This window comes from Homalodisca vitripennis, chromosome 1 (assembly GCF_021130785.1).
Source record: "Homalodisca vitripennis isolate AUS2020 chromosome 1, UT_GWSS_2.1, whole genome shotgun sequence".
NCBI classification, from domain to species: domain Eukaryota; kingdom Metazoa; phylum Arthropoda; class Insecta; order Hemiptera; family Cicadellidae; genus Homalodisca; species Homalodisca vitripennis.
This window is the reverse complement of record NC_060207.1, coordinates 142203790-142221954: the sequence shown is the minus strand read 5'-3', so window position 1 is coordinate 142221954 and position 18165 is coordinate 142203790. Positions and strand designations below refer to the sequence as shown.

Genomic DNA, 18165 nt, shown 5'->3' with positions numbered 1-18165 from the left:
AACTTATTTTAGTATGATTGTCTTTCTGCCTGCAGGACATATCTACAGGAGATAAGAGCTATAGATTTTAAATTTTTCCTGCAACCTCAGCGAAGCCTGTTATGACACGTGGTGTGCCGTACTTGTGTATTGTATCCTATTCTGGCAGGACTGCGATTAACAACTAGTGAAGATTAACAATAAACAAATAGTTATATTGAAAATTTATTATAGTTTCTTGAAAGTCTCTCTTAATACAATTTATTATATGTATGATATCCCACCCTAAGAGCTTGCATTAACAAAAAGTAATAGAAATATAAAAGAGGAAATCAGCACCATTATATTTTTAAAGTGCTTCGAGTAAAATTAACTAGATTAAGTATGAATCATTAAGATGGAATGCTACTTTTTCCAAGTCGACACGTTCTATGAAAGTTTTCAGAGTAAACTAGAAACATCACAAACTCATTGGAAATTTAAAGTAACAAAGTGATTATAGTTTCACATTCACTTAAGAAGTTGAAATACAGTCAATAGTGTAAATAATTAGTACTATACTTTTAGATCAGTTATTATGCACAAGTATCTTTGGTGTATTGTATTTTTATTTATAAGTTTGCACATTGTGAAATTATAGCCAAAAACAATAAACTCGATTGACTTCTGCCCACGTATATCAGTAGCTATAGACGTTGTCTAGTTGGCAAAACTATGATTAACGTGACAATTTATTGGGTAGCTAACCGCTAAAGGTTCCAGTCCTGGCCAGTAGTAGCCTTGATTGATTATAAATCCTTCTCAGACGGATTCGTAATCAAGGGTAGTAGCTAGCCAGACTGTTTTTTGTTGATGTTACCTTATATATCTGCCCGGTGATAAAGGTATTTTATTAAAGTCTGATACAATTATTAACCCTGGCAGTGTGTGAAGCGCATCTAAGATGCACTAATATATATATATAATATGTATAAATATAAATATATATAAAATATATGTGTATGTATATACCATATATATACATGTATATAATTGTAAATATATATATTTAAATAATTCTAAAGTTAATTATAATTTCGAAACCTCACGCCAGCGGTCTGAATAGACTACCAAATAGTTCATTTCTAATAAATCACAGGACTGATGTGACTTGCCATTACAAAATGTTACAAATGCATCAATTATCATTTCGGCACTGTGATGCCATTTCATTCCGTGTCCTACTTTGTTTACAATAAAAGTTCTTCTAAACCCTTACATCAGACTGTTACAATCATAAAGGGCATTGTTTGGGGAAACGTAATAAAGTCCTTTATAATACTGTGGTTGTAAATCAAAATTTTCTCCTTGCAGATGAAGATGTAATATATCGAGAGAATTGTCAAGAAGGTATTTTGTGCTGCGGGGTTCAATGGACGTTCAGTCAGTTTCTCTTTTTTTCCTGGTTTTATTTAAATACACATGTTATATTATTGTAACACATTCTAAGAAAAAAATGATAGATAGTACATAGGTCAGTACATCCAAATAATACCTTCTTTCCAGTAATTTTATTTTATTTCATTTACTTAGTTACTGTTTACGATTTTTTCAACTTACTCGATTTTTTAAAATGTATTGCAGAAATTACAATTTGATTTCTGTTGAGAAATTAAGCACAAATTCCTTTTCTTCATAATACACTACACATTTTGGCTGTATAAAATTTTCTTGCAAGCTGTACTGCTAAAAATTAACATTCTGTTAAGAAAAAATGTTTTCTGGTTTTTATTTTTCTCACAAAAACCGAGCCTCGTCTAAGATATTTTAGCATAGCTGCCGTGCTAGGGATAAAAAGTGCAATCTTTCTGGTTAGTCTTGTTGAACTACAATATATTTTTATTTATCAAGCGCGCGTTAAGATAAAAATAGATAGAACTTTAGATTTACTTTTAAGTAAATTCAAAGCCAACTACCATCTTCTATTGTATGTCGCTGATTATAAAGAATGTTACATACATGTAGTATGTGATGTTCCAGCCCCGGTGGCAAGGATGATCAAGTTCTGGGGGATACCCCTGCTCACCACAGGCGCCCTCACCTTTGACTTCTCCCGAGATAAGCGCACCCCCGACACCGAGTACCATCTACTCTTACGAGCTGGCCTGCTCAGCTACCGCGACCTCGCGTTCTTCCTCATCGCTCTTCTCGACCGGTGAGTAGCAATCAATTGTACAACTGTCAACAATAACAATATTATTAAATAATCGTAGCAAAAGTATACTTCTTGCTCAATCTAGTTACTTTAGAGTTAGCAACACGTTCGGTGTAGGTCAAGCTTTTTCTGATAAAATTGTATAGATTATTTATGAAATTCAAATGTATGAGTATTTAAGCTAGCCCGTTAACATAAACTTTTTTTGTTTGAACAATAATAAGAAGGAGGTATATTTAACTATACTATAACTAAAATGAGATTGTAGTTGCAATAATATTTCTTTTGAACGATTCGTTGTTCGTATCTCGCTTCCTAGAAATGTCTCATCTTTTAATATCATCAAGTTTTCTGGTTTACACTGCATTATGAAATTATTAAAATACTTAAAACCTAGAACTATTTTGGTCTTGCTGTAGAAATTGCTGTTATATTCAGTCCAAGAATATTAAAGTAAAACTGAAATACTTCAAATCATCACACATCACATTCAAAGATTTTTTATATAAACAAGTTATATTCAAAAATGAACGTAACCTATTGCAGAGAACGGTCCGCCCCGTTAATACATGAAAGCAACACGTTCCAAACCCAATACTCTGTGGGATCCATCCAATTATTCAGTCCATCAGACAGAACAGTCCTACAATATTTGTTCAGCGATGTTGTGCAGTGATATCCCTATATGTCTATAGGGATATAAATGCAAACACATCTGAATTTTACATTCATTTTTCCATATAATTTCTTTTACAAATCTGTTAAGTACAAAAAATTTACTTTACATCATGCTTCTGAGTAAGGAAACATATGGCTATAGTAAAAAATGAAATATTTATTTCCAGTATAAAATATTTAGCTTGAAAACACCAATTAAATGTGATATTTTGAAAACGGCAATTCATTTAAGAAAGTATTTACCGCCATCAACCGGAATATTTTCAGTAATTCTGGTAAATGTTCATACTAGGCAAATTTCAGATTTAAATGTTTTACAACTAAGTACTAAAAATTAATTCAAAATAATGTTAATTTGCAGCATTATTTATTTTCAAGTATTGTTCTCAATTTAAGTACGACGCACAACTGAGGTAAGTGCAGTGAATCGACCACGCAAGGTAACATCATCTCTAGGCGTGAAGACTAAAACTTTCCATGATCCTTGTACACGTGACAGTGCAAATTTAAACTCTTTTGTATAGCTGTGTATAAGTTAATACCTTAGTATTCACACATAAAAACATTCGACGACGTCAGGTCCAAGAAGGACAAAGTAATAATCTTCCTCTTCCACTCTACAAGATGAATCACAAGGATAACGAATAAGTGAATAGAATAAAAAAAACCTATCTTAAGCATCGCCGAGGGAAAAGTAAGGAATACTCGATAGAAACCGGGAATCCAATAACGGAGAATGTCCTACACCTGCTTTACCGACATTGTACAACAGCTGTGTATGTCAGTGTCAGGGGGTGGCGAGGTGTCAACCTGTCTGCGTGTCATCTCAGGTCATTTCTGTTCCAGGATACACCAGCCAGGCTATTCTGTAATAAACGTTCTGTTGTATTTTGACAAAGGATTAGCTTTTTATTTTATAATGTGATTTTAAGTCCTGTAATATTTTTGATGACAGATGTGATTTATGATTTTTGGTGATTAGGCTATATGTACGATGGAAAAAATAAACTTTTATTTTATATTTAGTTGGCCGATTAAACCTTGAGTACACAATTTCCTAGGTTAAGTGGTAATTATAAATCTCTTTTTTGAGCACGTGCATGTGTATAATTTTACCAAATCGTATGGAGTGGCGTTCACCATAATCTAACTCGATGGTGCTGATGCAGAATTAAACTTAATGAAAAATTTCAAGTCTGTGGGTCATGTCTTTTTTGTGATATCGGCCAGACATGCGAAAATTAAATTTTCTAGCCTTACAAGTAAATTATCTTCGGTGACGCATAGCCAATTAGGCTATATACACGATGTTTTGTAAATGAGCTGATTATCTATACCAGTGGATATACTTGAAATAACAACTTAAAAGAAATATTTCAATAATGAGCGTCATATAACTTTTACTGCATCTTTTATTATTACGGAGAAAGATTTATATTTTATAATTACGGAATTAGTAAACAAAAACACAAAGGATTAATGAATTTTTAGGGTCACCAAAATAAGAAGGTTTATAAATGTACACAGTGTCCTTAAATTACTGAGTCAAAATTTTCAGATGTTTCTTGGTTTGAAGGAACAAATAAATTATACTCAAGTTATTGGCTTATCTTAGTTTACCTCTTACCTCTTTGTTAATAATGCTCACAAAAATACAAATGAATGAATCAAATTTAAACCGTGCAAAAACATTAGTCTAATCTAAGTTACTAAACAACTTCCATACACTGTTTTATTTTACAAAAATGTGAGATTTCTTTGCAATTTATAAAAATAATAAAACATATCGCGTTTAAAATTTATAACTTTAAGAATACATTTAATTGCACTGTGATAAATAATAATAGATTATTGAAGGCTTTAAATTATTCTCTCTCTTGTAAAAAGTACACAAATTAAATTATTTATGAAGTTTATATGCCAAATATTAGTCTGCGTATTAATACTAATAGCTGGTATTATGTCCCATTTATTATTTAAGTTTATTTAGCTTGGTTATTAATACGAAGCGTGTAATAATTAAAATAATTTTATGTTCAGTAAATAAGTGATGTTAAGTAATAATATATCAACAATTAAAACGATATTCAAGCGAAATAATTAACATTATGCTGGTAATTACTAACGGTAATTGTTAATTTTGTTACATTATATTTGTTACCAAGTGTGTGTTACTAAGTTTTAACACGAATATATACTGAGAAACCTTAAGCAATCAATACAATGACGAGTTCTACGGGAAAATTGTTTAAATATAATACCACAAAGAGACTTTGGGGTTGACAATGAGCGAGCTAACTGTGTTAGTCAGGCGTTGACAAGGTGTCATCCCGTCAACATGTCACCTGACATTACTTTGATTGCAGAGCTTTGTGGGACAGGGATCCAGAATTTCAAGCATTAAACATTCGAATTAGATTATTTTCTTTCGACGTACAAAATATTTAAATTTGACGTTGTCATGGGGAGTCCCGTTGAGAATCAAAGCCATTACTGATAGGTTTAAATTCCAGTCAACCTACACACTTGTTTTTGTTTTAACAGTTTATTTAGTGTGAAATAAATGAAGAAATAGTTATATTGTGAACACTTTTATTAAACTTTATCAGTATCTGAAATTGTATTCCTGAGTATAAAGTGGTAGGAATAAAGAAATTTCTCATCTAACAATACCCTGTTTAATATTTACTAGATAATACTCCAGGAATCTCAGCTCACAGCATTCGACCGTATGCATTCAACACTGTTAGGTTCATTACATATTTAAAGGCTATGCACACAAAACAATGGCATTTTAGTTAGAAATGTTAGTTCCTTAAATATTCGTGAGTTAAGCTTCAAGAATTTACATTTGTTTCCTTAATAGTTGTTTGAATAAATAAAACATTAAATCTCAAATCTAAATAATACTTTGATATTGGAACAAGTAAGAAATGAGAAATTAGTTTTTTATTTTTATATATCAGGCGTATAATGTATAATGTAAGAGTAAACATGAAATTTTTACATTTTTTATATATTTGTATGTTTGGCTCTCGTATATCTCATCTACATTAAAATGGATTAAAATTAATCGTCCGATTTAAGCCTCCTTAAGTAACCTCAACATATAATATCCCTGTTGTGTGTTTACATCGTTGTCCAATACAAACAATAATATATGTATACTTTGTGTAGTTAATATTATTTTTGACTCTTCCCTGTCTATTAATGTGACTGTTTCAAGAGTAAATATAGTAATAAATTCCTTTAATCTAATTAATTGTGTATCGTAGAATCTGCTAAAGTAAATTATAAGACTCAAGTTAAAATTCGTGCTTACTAAGTTGTCAAGCATCATAATTATTACGTAATTTTTCAGCATATATTCGACAAGAATGAGATGGAATTTATAACATATTGAGGTTTGTCTTTTGTAATTCTGTTAAAGTAAACGATGCAATTACAATGAACTTCATTTCTTTAGGGCTTTGGTTTTTACAATATCAGATGGTTTTCCTTGAGATGGAAGACAGTGTAGGTTAGCCTTTACGTGATTGATGAGCGTAGGATAGACACAATAATCCATCCTGACTGATTTGGTCCCTTGGTTCTCAAGCACACAGTATCCGAATACAAGCTTTTATAGTAATTCTTTATTTTCTCAAAAGTATTTCCATCACACCAATTAGTTTTCATTGTAATAGCCGTGTTTGAATGATTATAGTACTTAATGACTCAATCACGTACTCATCAACTCACAGCAAGAGTCCTAAAAGGTAGAGACATAAAATTCGGTACATAGGTTTATCTTGAAGCTCTAGAGGCACACTAAGGAATAAGTTTTCTCTCCACCATCAAGGCTTCTCCGAATCCTCATAAGTTGCGAAAATTCCCACAAGAAATGCATTGGTGCAACACATGTTTTTAAATGATTGTAAAAACAAAGGTGTCTTCTTCGTTTTCCAATACTGCATATCTATATATTTCGAGTTTAAGTACATCAGACCGAAATAAGCAGGACATTTACACTGAGCAATAATCTTATAGATTAATCTTTTAGTTAACATATTTATTCTAAGACTTATTGCTGCTTCTGCATGCAAGGTTTTAATGAGGGTAGATCTAAATGTCTAAGTGCAATTCTTAATGCTTGATTTTTAATATTGTCTATTTTGTTCAATTCAAGTTTGGCAATGTGTCCAGTACAAATTCTGGATGTGCTCCACTTGTTCTGCAACTAATGTATTTCAATATATTTAAACCCTTTACTCATCGATGTAATATCCTTAAAACATATTTTTATGAACGATCTATGTGTTCAATGTCTTTATCATGGTTCTTAATTATTTTACCTAATATAAAAGGGTTTAATTTACGTTTATCTTTATCTTGAATAATGATTTCAAAAGGTCCTTGATTATTAAATTTGTAATGTCTTTTGATAAATGCTTTTTTAAAGTTTGGTAAGGTTTTGTTACTATCCTGATTCTCAAAAGGGCTGGTAGCATCTATATCTCTTTTTCCTTTATTTTCATTGCTTTATAAAGTAGAACTATAGAAGTATAATAGTGTGGACAGCTCTCTGCAACTCCATATTCTCTGTCTCGGCGGAGCTCAGGGCCGGACCCTCCGACATGTTGGGCCAGGCCCAGTATAAACAGAAGGAAAGTAAATCAGAAGTACGCTAATAATTTACAGTATAACAAATAACACGGGGAAACTGCAGCAAAGAGCACCGGGGAAAAGACTGGCCACTACAACCTAACCTCTCATTAAACGTCCAACTGAAAACAAGGCAAAATCCAACTAAGAAATCCAAATCAACTAACAATTTATTCCTCATTGACAGTTTAGTTTGACTGTGAAGTTAAATGTCAAAGTAGTGAATCAAAATAATTAACAAAATAACTAAACCAATTTATCAAGATTAATTCAATTGACATATGAAGTAAAAATGACAACGACAACAACGAATTACTTTGAAAACAATCTCGGTAAAAGAGACTATTAACTGTAGCCGATTGTTCTGTGTAAATATTGCAAGTTGACAGTACAACAATGTGTTTAATTAATTTAACTACCATTTTTCACATTTATAGTACTGAAGGCATAGATAAAGCTTGAAAAACATTTCTTACATCAACCTCTCTTCGGCAATTGCTGTTGTACACAGAGTTTTCCAGACAAGAAATTATAAATTTTATTTAAAATGTACTTTTCACTGCACACTTCAGAAAATGTCATACATTATTTCTTTAGTTTTTAATAGAATTAGGTTTCAGACTTGCATATATTTTAATGAACGAGGAAACAAGGCAAAATTTCACTATGGTACCAGTAATACTTTAGACGGAAATTAATTACAATGGCCATAAGTACACACTTTCGGACGTATTTTCTTGATCGGGGTATACAAGCTAACTCAACCTTGGTGTAGAAAGTATAATCCATTTGAACCAGAAGTGCTCATGCACGCGCAAAGACTAAAATTCGTAGTACTCTTCTATTCTCAAAACAACTGGTTTTTTCCTCGTGATTTTTTATGACTTTTCAAATACCCTATCTGCTAGCAGAATACTGTGGCCATGAATCGAAAAAACAAGCATTTTTATAGAGATATTGTTGTTTTGAAGAAAGTAAATGAAGATATTTCAACGCTCCTCTTACCAGCCTGCTCCTCCGTCAGTGTGTAAAATATAGGAATTTTATTGGCCAGATCAGTTACATACAGATTATAAAAGTTAAGTTGTCTGACATAAAAGGCTTCCTGAACAGGATACTTTGGCAGAGGTTAGGTCTACTGTAAGTCAAATCGGTAGGTATTAGAGTCTGGTACGTTTTTCTCATGTGAGCATAACAAGCTTTCGCTCTCTTATAATAAATAAACTATTTTATTTCTGTTTTCTCTTTTTTGTCACAATATTATTATGCTAGTCAATAACTATTAAAATCTATTCTTTAGGTTTTTTTGTCTTTCTCATGTTAAGTATTAAACACCAGGTTATAGTAAGTTACATTGAAACATATTTGTCATCTTGACTGTATTACTTTGTCATAAAATACTGTAAAAATGGTGGTGGACCCGTTGAAATAAATAAATGAGTTTCATTCTTTCCTGGGAACCTAAAGAGGCATTCTTGATATTTTCTTTTAACAAACAGCTTGTGCTTCAGTTATCTGACGCTGGGGATTTAAACCCAATGTTCAATTCTGTCACAAATATTTTTCTAACCATAGAGCACTTAACTTTCAGATCTACATTAGCCTCATCATTATGGATACAATGAAGTTTTCCAATACTTAGTTCTGAACTGAAGTATATTCATTTCGACTTTTTCTATATTTAGTGGGACTCTGTTCCCCTTAACCTTCTAATAAACTCTCTGACACTATCCAATTTTTATTGTATTTTTTATACTTTTTCTGTCCCCTCTCCTCCTTCCTTCGATTACCTGGCCAGAATTAACCTCTGTGTAATAAAATTGGGGACCAGTCTCTTTCCACTAACTTTTGTTTTAGACCGAAAACACCTTTTGCAAACTGGTATCGTAAAACCATTTTCTGTTGGTAAACAGTAACAAGCATTAAAAGCAAGTTATTCACCTTTCTTCTTACTTTTGGTTAAATCAACAGGTCTTGGATGTCCAGCGCTTTACTGTGTGTTTCTGAATTAGGTTACTAATAATGTTGTTTTGTCTGGTTTTCCCGGCTCATTGTTAAAATCACTGTTAAAGCATTTTAGGTGCTTAGGCTTAAAGCAAACGCAAGCAAACCTTTTTAGTGTTGTGACGACAATGGTGCAAAAACAAGAGTTCGCGTACCCTCTGAAAACCTTAACTTTTTCCTCTGTTACCTCGGAGAATCTTGCTTTCTTCTCTTCTTGCTTCCACTATCACTTTCACCAACAGTGACACTACCTTATACTTCTTCCATATAAATAATATTAAGATAAAACACTTTTCATTTAAAAATATTATGCACTAACATTAAGAGAACATTCACAGGATAACCTCAAAATAACAACAAAGCACCACATTCTGTCCTGTCAGCTGTTCTCAAACTAAGCGCTCTGATTGGTTGAATGGAGAAGATTCTCTTTGATTTGAACCTTCTCAAGTAAAAGATTATTTTTGTTTGAAACCCTGTTTTTTCCCCTGTACTAATTTTAAATGAAAGTGAATTTTTTTAACCAAACAACCTACCACGTGTAGTTTAAAGGACTAACAAATACAATTGTGTCATCATCTAATTTTTAAAATTTTTTTCTGTTAAGATTCATTTTGAAAGTTACCTGCTCACTTTAAAAAGTTCCTAAACGTAGAAATTTATATTTCGATTAGCTAAAATTCTTAAAATAGCTATGGAGTGGTACGCTATGTAACGTTCTATTTTAAATATCTTTGAGAAAGTAATATTTTTCATGTCTAAAGTATTTATTTATGTAACTATTTTTTGTGTACAGTGTAGCCTATGTTTTGTGAATACAACTCAAAAATATTGTTGTTTTAGTTTGCTATTCTGAAACGGTAAATTATATTTGAAAACATATTTTATCGAAAGATTTCTCATGGCTAGAGGTTTAAAGCAATATGCTGTAAGTAATATGTTTACATATAGAACTTTTTAGATTCGAACCCGGAATCTCTAGTTTTGGCACATCTTGCTCATTCTTTAAATTTGATTAAATATATTTAAAATAAATACCCTACATGTGATTTCTATTATTGGGTTACTATTTATTTTGTTTAAAAAGCTCTAACTGTTCTCCTAATACATGTTTAGGATACTAACTGACTCACTCTGTATAACTATACTCTTAATTTTATACGACATTGTATTTAACGTATAAAAAGTGAATAATAAATATTAGTACAACATAATTAACTCTATTTGAGAATAAAAATAAAAAATGAGTGTATAACAGATTTGAAAACATATCTACAATATAGCGTATTACATGAGTATGTTATGTAAGAGATGGAGTCTTATTATCTAGAGACATTACCTTAAACGGACTACAATAGCTCATTGGAAAGATCGAGCTTGGAAAATATGTCACTTCCAATTTCCTGTAATTTTAATTGGCCGCAATTATAAGCGCAACTGTATGGTTGATATATGCGTTTATGAATCTTGTTCTTGTTAAAGTGCAGAGTTTAGTATAATGAAAGAAATCCAGGCGGAAAAACACACCAATGCCAACTTGTGCAAAAGAGGCAAACAAAACATTATTACATTATACTTGACTGTTTTATCTACCTACTTAGATAACGATGTAAACTTAATCACTCTTCTAGCTCCTAACCAGCGTAAACGGACCCTCAGCACTTTTAAGAAGGGTATTTACACTCAGTTTATTTCCCCTTATTTGTGAAATAAATTACAGATTTTACACTCAAAATTAGGTAGGTTGGTAAACTGTGATTGTGTAAAGTTTCTTGTTAGTCTCATGATAAATGCTAAGGCAGGATAAGCTGTGGATATTGGATACTCCAGATGAGTTTCGAATGTTTCAAATTGAGGTTAGTAATAACACTAAAGATTATGAGAAGATGTAATAGTGCCAAGACTATAGGTGGTAATCATATAGATATATAGTAATATATATATATATATATATATATATATATATATATATATATATATAATATATTTCAATAAACATTGAATCGCAAAAAGTACTTGCTCCGCCAGTATATATACTGGGAATCAAAACGATAGGCCAGAACGTGTCTAACGAGTGCAAACCATTTTTGTAGGTAATATACTTATTGTATATAAATGAGGAGACGAGAATAAGATCTAAGAAAACCCTAATACATAGTAATATTTTACGTTGGTTCCATTAAAAGATCCATTACAACCATTACTTTTGGATGTTTTAAGGAAATATGTATGTTACAGAACATTGTTATTTGTTGCATTATGCAGTTATACCTTTAATTGCAATTTTATCATGTAAAGTTATACTCAATCAGATATATAAAAAAAATCTATTACTTAAATTTTTTTGCAATTTGAGCGGCTGATGTAAACGAATTCAATTGTTAATTCTGAAAGAGAGGAAGTTGGTTAAACATTGTCTGTTTGCTGACTATCCTTCTCCTAGTGGACCGTCGTACATCGGGGAATGTCTCGAGATGACTTGTTTGGAAACTTTGGTTCGTCTGATTTCTTCAGGGACATTATTGATTGACTAGACCTCGACTTGTGGTAAGTATTCGAAATCGAGGACTCTTACTATTTGAGTTACAATGACACAAACATGATCGCCTATTTCACAGATCATAACGTGCCTAAGAAATTAGTGATTGTATTGATTAATTGGCCTTCTTAGTTTTCTAATGTGTAGATACTTGGTCTCGAGTGCTTGTCGCCTAGTTGTGTATTTAAAAGTAAAGTAAAGAATATATTATCTTACCTGGGGGAGTTAGAGTATAGAAGCTCTCTCTAACACAATCTGCAGACCAACGGCTTAAAAGTGACTTGCGACCACCATCAACGGTTGTAAGCCGATCATCATAAATTATTTCAAAAACTGTATAAGAATTTTGTATTAATTTTGTACTTTTGTTACTATAAAACTATAATTTGGCAAGAATCAAGCATAACAAATATTAATAATTTAAAAGTCTTACAAAACTTATACATGTAAAGAATACGACTTCATTTTTGAACAAATTTGTGGTTTTTGTGTGTATAAAGACAGATATATATATATGTGTGTGTGTGTGTGTGTGTGTGTGTGTGTGTGTGTGTGTGTGTGTGTGTGTGTGTGTGTGTGTGTGTGTGTGTGCGCGTGTGTGCGTGCGTGCGTGCGTGCGTGCGTGTGTGTGTGTGTGTGAATATTTCAAAATCCACAAGCTTCTAGTAAACACTTATAAGCCGAAACAAAAAGTTATTAATTGCGAGCATTTGCTATTTGCTATACTTTGTTTCCTCATGAGAGAAAACGTAACAGAGTAAGCCTAAGAGTAATTACAGTATTACAGTTAATTTAACTTATAAACAAAAACCAATATACACCATAAAGTCATAAAACCAAAGATGCTGTGTTTGTATGATTTGAACTTATGAGTTTTTCCAGATTATCTTAAGTAAGAGAGAACCGGGTTTTCGTAATGACAAAACAAAAAATATAACTAAATAGTGAACACACACACACTCTCTCTCTCCCTCCCTCCTTCCCCCTCCCCCTCCTCCTTCCGTTGAAACCAGTAACGTTTATTGAATCTCAATACAAAAAAATCATTCTTTAAAAAACGATTAAATAATGAATGAGTCAATTATGTACTTGCAATTATGTAAGGAATTTTAATAAAATCGGTGTGTTTAAAAATGTTTTTCTACATATGGTTTTATTATAATATCGCCTGATTATAGGTACTGAAATAAAATTAGTAACAGTACATAATGGTAGTTTATAAAATAAAATTCATAATATACTAACAGTACGTCAGCAATGTTAGTAAATAGTACTATTGCATATTAGTTTCTAAATTAACTGTGTACAGAAAACGGTTTGAGGAAATATTATGGAAGCTGATGCGCTCACCATATATTATCTAGTTCTTTAGGTGATTTCGACTTACTTTAGTAGGTTGTACGTCACTTTTTTTCGTACATGGTTATAGTGGTTAATAGACTATCCACTGTATACTATAGTTTGAAAATAATCGAAACAATGTGATTCATCTTCTTATAAAGTTACATTGAGTTTAAAGCTAAAATGTTCTGTCATTCATTAAAAGTGTAAGGGTCCCGTCAGGTTTATTCTTGTGTTGTGACCACAACTGTAAAAACCTAACTTTCGGAACGTGAGTTGTTTCTGAATAAACTCCACATGTGCCGACTGTCACTGGCTGTCGTCCTATGTGTGAATATTGAATATAATTTAAATATTGGATAAGGTGAAAACGTTGTGCCCGAAAGTTAATAAAAAATATGATATATGCTTGAATACATTCTTTTTTATATTTTATCGACTGTCAGTTTTATTATAGTAAAGAATCTCTCTTGCCCATACTGGAATTACTAACCACATAACGTTATTTGCTACTGTTTATTATCGCTGTCTTTAAGATTTTATTTTCCAAAACGTACATGGTTTTTCTATTAGATAACTATTTCTTTAAGCGATATATTTTGACCTTAACTTATGTTTTCTTCTAAAACTCCACAAGCATATAACACAAGCCAGAAGTACCCCACATCACGTGTAATAACAGGTTTTGTTAAGGTTGCATGGAACATTTGAAATCTACCTATGGCTAATTTCTTTTATAGATGTCCTGCGTACAGACAGACCTTCAATCATGGAAAAAAGTTGACTCGAAAATTAGGCATAAAAGAACTCATTCTAGTATAAATGAATTTTTATGCGAAATTCAAAGTATAAATATGATATATGTAGTATAAATATTTCTCAACATATCTTGCCATATTATACGTTCAGATTTCCTTTCATAAATTTGATTTCATATCAGTGTTTAAATAATTTAAATGTATACCCACCAAGTCACAATGAAATTATGTGTGCGGTGGGTAGTTAGACTACATGTGTTAATATTATACGTGTTTGAATTTATTATGGTGTAATTCGGAGTTTGTATAAAAATTTGTTTTTTATGCTATTTTCTCGTTGCCACCATGGTTACCAATTTAAAAATATTCGCTAACGCATGAGCGAGTCCCTTGGCGTGACATGTACAATAATAAGATTCAGTATTCCTCATGTATAAATGGAACTTGATGGAAATTTTTAAGTTTAAAGGTCAGTTCTTTTTCGAGATATCTAGGGAAAAGACAGATATACAGACTGACATATAGGTATACAGTCAGACATATAGATATCCAGACAGACAGATATACAGACAGACATACAGATATAAAGACAGACAGATATACATACAGACAGACAGATAGATATACAGACAGACAGATAGATATACAGACAGACAGATAGATATACAGACAGACATATAGATATACAGACAGACAGATAGATATACAGACAGATAGACAGATAGATATACAGACAGACAGATATATATATACATGACAGACAGATAGATATACAGACAGATAGACAGATAGATATACAGACAGACAGATAGATATACAGACAGATAGACAGATAGATATACAGACAGACAGATAGATATACAGACAGATAGACAGATAGATATACAGACAGATAGACAGATAGATATACAGACAGACAGATAGATATACAGACAGACAGATAGATATACAGACAGATAGACAGATAAATATACCAGACATATAGATATACAGACAGATAGACAGATAGATATACAGACAGACAGAATAGAATATACAGACAGACAGATAGATATACAGACAGATAGACAGATAGATATAACAGACAGACAGATAGATATACAGACAGATAGACAGATAGATATACAGACAGACAGACAGATAGATATACAGACAGACAGATAGATATACAGACAGATAGATTATACAGACAGACAGACAGATATACAGACAGATAGACAGATAGATATACAGACAGACAGACTGATAGATTTATACAGACAGACAGATAGATATACAGACAGACAGATAGATATACAGACAGATAACAGATAGATATACAGACAGACAGATAGATATACAGACAGGGACAGATAGATATACAGACAGATAGACGGATAGATATACAGACAGACAGATAGATATACAGACAGATAGACAGATAGATATACAGACAGACAGATAATATATATACAGACAGATAGACAGATAGATATACAGACAGACAGATAGATATACAGACAGATAGACAGATAGATATACAGACAGACAGATAGATATACAGACAGACAGATAGATATACAGACAGATAGACAGATAGATATACAGACAGACAGATAGATATACAGACAGATAGACAGATAGATATACAGACAGACAGATAGATATACAGACAGATAGACATATAGATATACAGACAGACAGATAGATATACAGACAGACAGATAGATATTAACAGACAGACAGATAGATATACAGACAGACAGATAGATATACAGACAGACAGATAGATAATACAGACAGATAGACAGATAAATATACATACAGATAGATATACAGACAGATAGACAGATCGAGAATATACAGACAGACATATAGATATACAGACAGACAGATAGATATACAGACAGATAGACAGATAGATATTACAGACAGACAGATAGATATACAGACAGATAGACAGATAGATTTATACAGACAGACAGATAGATATACAGACAGATAGACAGATAGATAAAAAAAATAAAAAAAAAAACAGACAGACAGACAGATAGATATACCGACAGACAGATAGATATACAGACAGACAGATAGATATACAGACAGGACAGATAGATATACAGACAGACAGATAGATATACAGACAGATAGACAGATAGATATACAGACAGACAGACAGATATACAGACAGATAGACAGATAGATATACAGACAGACAGACAGATAGATATACAGACAGACAGATAGATATACAGACAGATAGATAGATATACAGACAGATAGACCAGATAGATATACAGACAGACAGACAGATAGATATACAGACAGACAGATAGATATACAGACAGATAGACAGATAGATATAACAGACAGACAGACAGATAAACAGACAGATAGACAGATAGATATACAGACAGACAGACTGATAGATATACAGACAGACAGATAGATATACAGACAGACAGATAGATATACAGACAGACAGATAGATATACAGACAGATTAGACAGATAGATATACAGACAGACAGATAGATATACAGACAGACAGATAAGATATACAGACAGATAGACGGATAGATATATACAGACAGACAGATAGATATACAGACAGATAGACAGATAGATATACAGACAGACAGATATATATATATATATATATACTACAGACAGAATAGACAGATAGATATACAGACAGATAGATATACAGACAGATAGACAGATAGATATAACAGACAGACAGATAGATATACAGACAGACAGATAGATATACAGACAGATAGACAGATAGATATACAGACAGACAGATAGATATACAGACAGACAGATAGATATACAGACAGATAGACAGATAAATATACAGACAGATAGATATACAGACAGATAGACAGATAGATATACAGACAGACATATAGATATACAGACAGACAGATAGATATACAGACAGATAGACAGATAGATATACAGACAGACAGATAGATATACAGACAGATAGACAGATAGATATACAGACAGACAGATAGATATACAGACAGATAGACAGATAGATATACAGACAGACAGACAGATAGATATACAGACAGACAGATAGATATACAGACAGACAGATAGATATACAGACAGATAGACAGATAGATATACAGACAGACAGACAGATATACAGACAGATAGACAGATAGATATACAGACAGACAGATAGATATACAGACAGACAGATAGATATACAGACAGACAGATAGACAGATAGATATACAGACAGACAGATAGATATACAGACAGACAGATAGATATACAGACAGATAGACAGATAGATATACAGACAGACAGATAGATATACAGACAGACAGATAGATATACAGACAGACAGATAGATATACAGACAGACAGATAGATATACAGACAGACAGATAGATATACAGACAGACAGATAGATATACAGACAGATAGACAGATAGATATACAGACAGACAGATAGATATACAGACAGACAGATAGATATACAGACAGATAGACAGACAGATATACAGACAGAGAGATAGATATACAGACAGACAGATAGATATACAGACAGATAGACAGATAGATATACAGACAGACATATAGATATACAGACAGACAGATAGATATACAGACAGATAGACAGATAGATATACAGACAGACAGATAGATATACAGACAGACAGATAGATATATAGACAGACATAAATGAATTATTTCCAGCTCACGAGTCATAATTTTCGATAAAGCTCAGGCAATAAGAATCATCTCATATACCAGCAATTAAGAGATATGTTCGTATCAACCGATATAATATGTACCATGTAGCCAACGAACCATGATTTGGTAAATATGAGATTATTCACACGGTTAAGGATTTAACATTCCACATCTAATTTTATCAAATTGGTAAATATATTGAAGTTTAATTACTTAATTTCCTACTATTTGCTTGAGTGAGTTATATTACAATACTCATTATACTGTTATTAATTGCTATGATGATAATTAGCAGCTCATTAAAGTAATGAATCTGCAAATAAAACCTTTATC

At 32.0% G+C, this 18165-nt stretch overlaps 1 protein-coding gene across 2 annotated transcripts in view; it reads left to right on the top strand.

Annotated features, from left to right (window-relative positions):
- LOC124372502 (atrial natriuretic peptide receptor 1) overlaps positions 1 to 18165 on the top strand; it is an 884633-nt gene that overhangs the window by 204794 nt on the left and 661674 nt on the right. For both annotated transcript variants that reach the window (XM_046830913.1, XM_046830916.1), the window contains exon 3: positions 1999 to 2173. In XM_046830913.1, coding sequence (XP_046686869.1) covers positions 1999 to 2173 — 175 coding nt within the window. The remainder of the gene's footprint in view (positions 1 to 1998; positions 2174 to 18165) is intronic.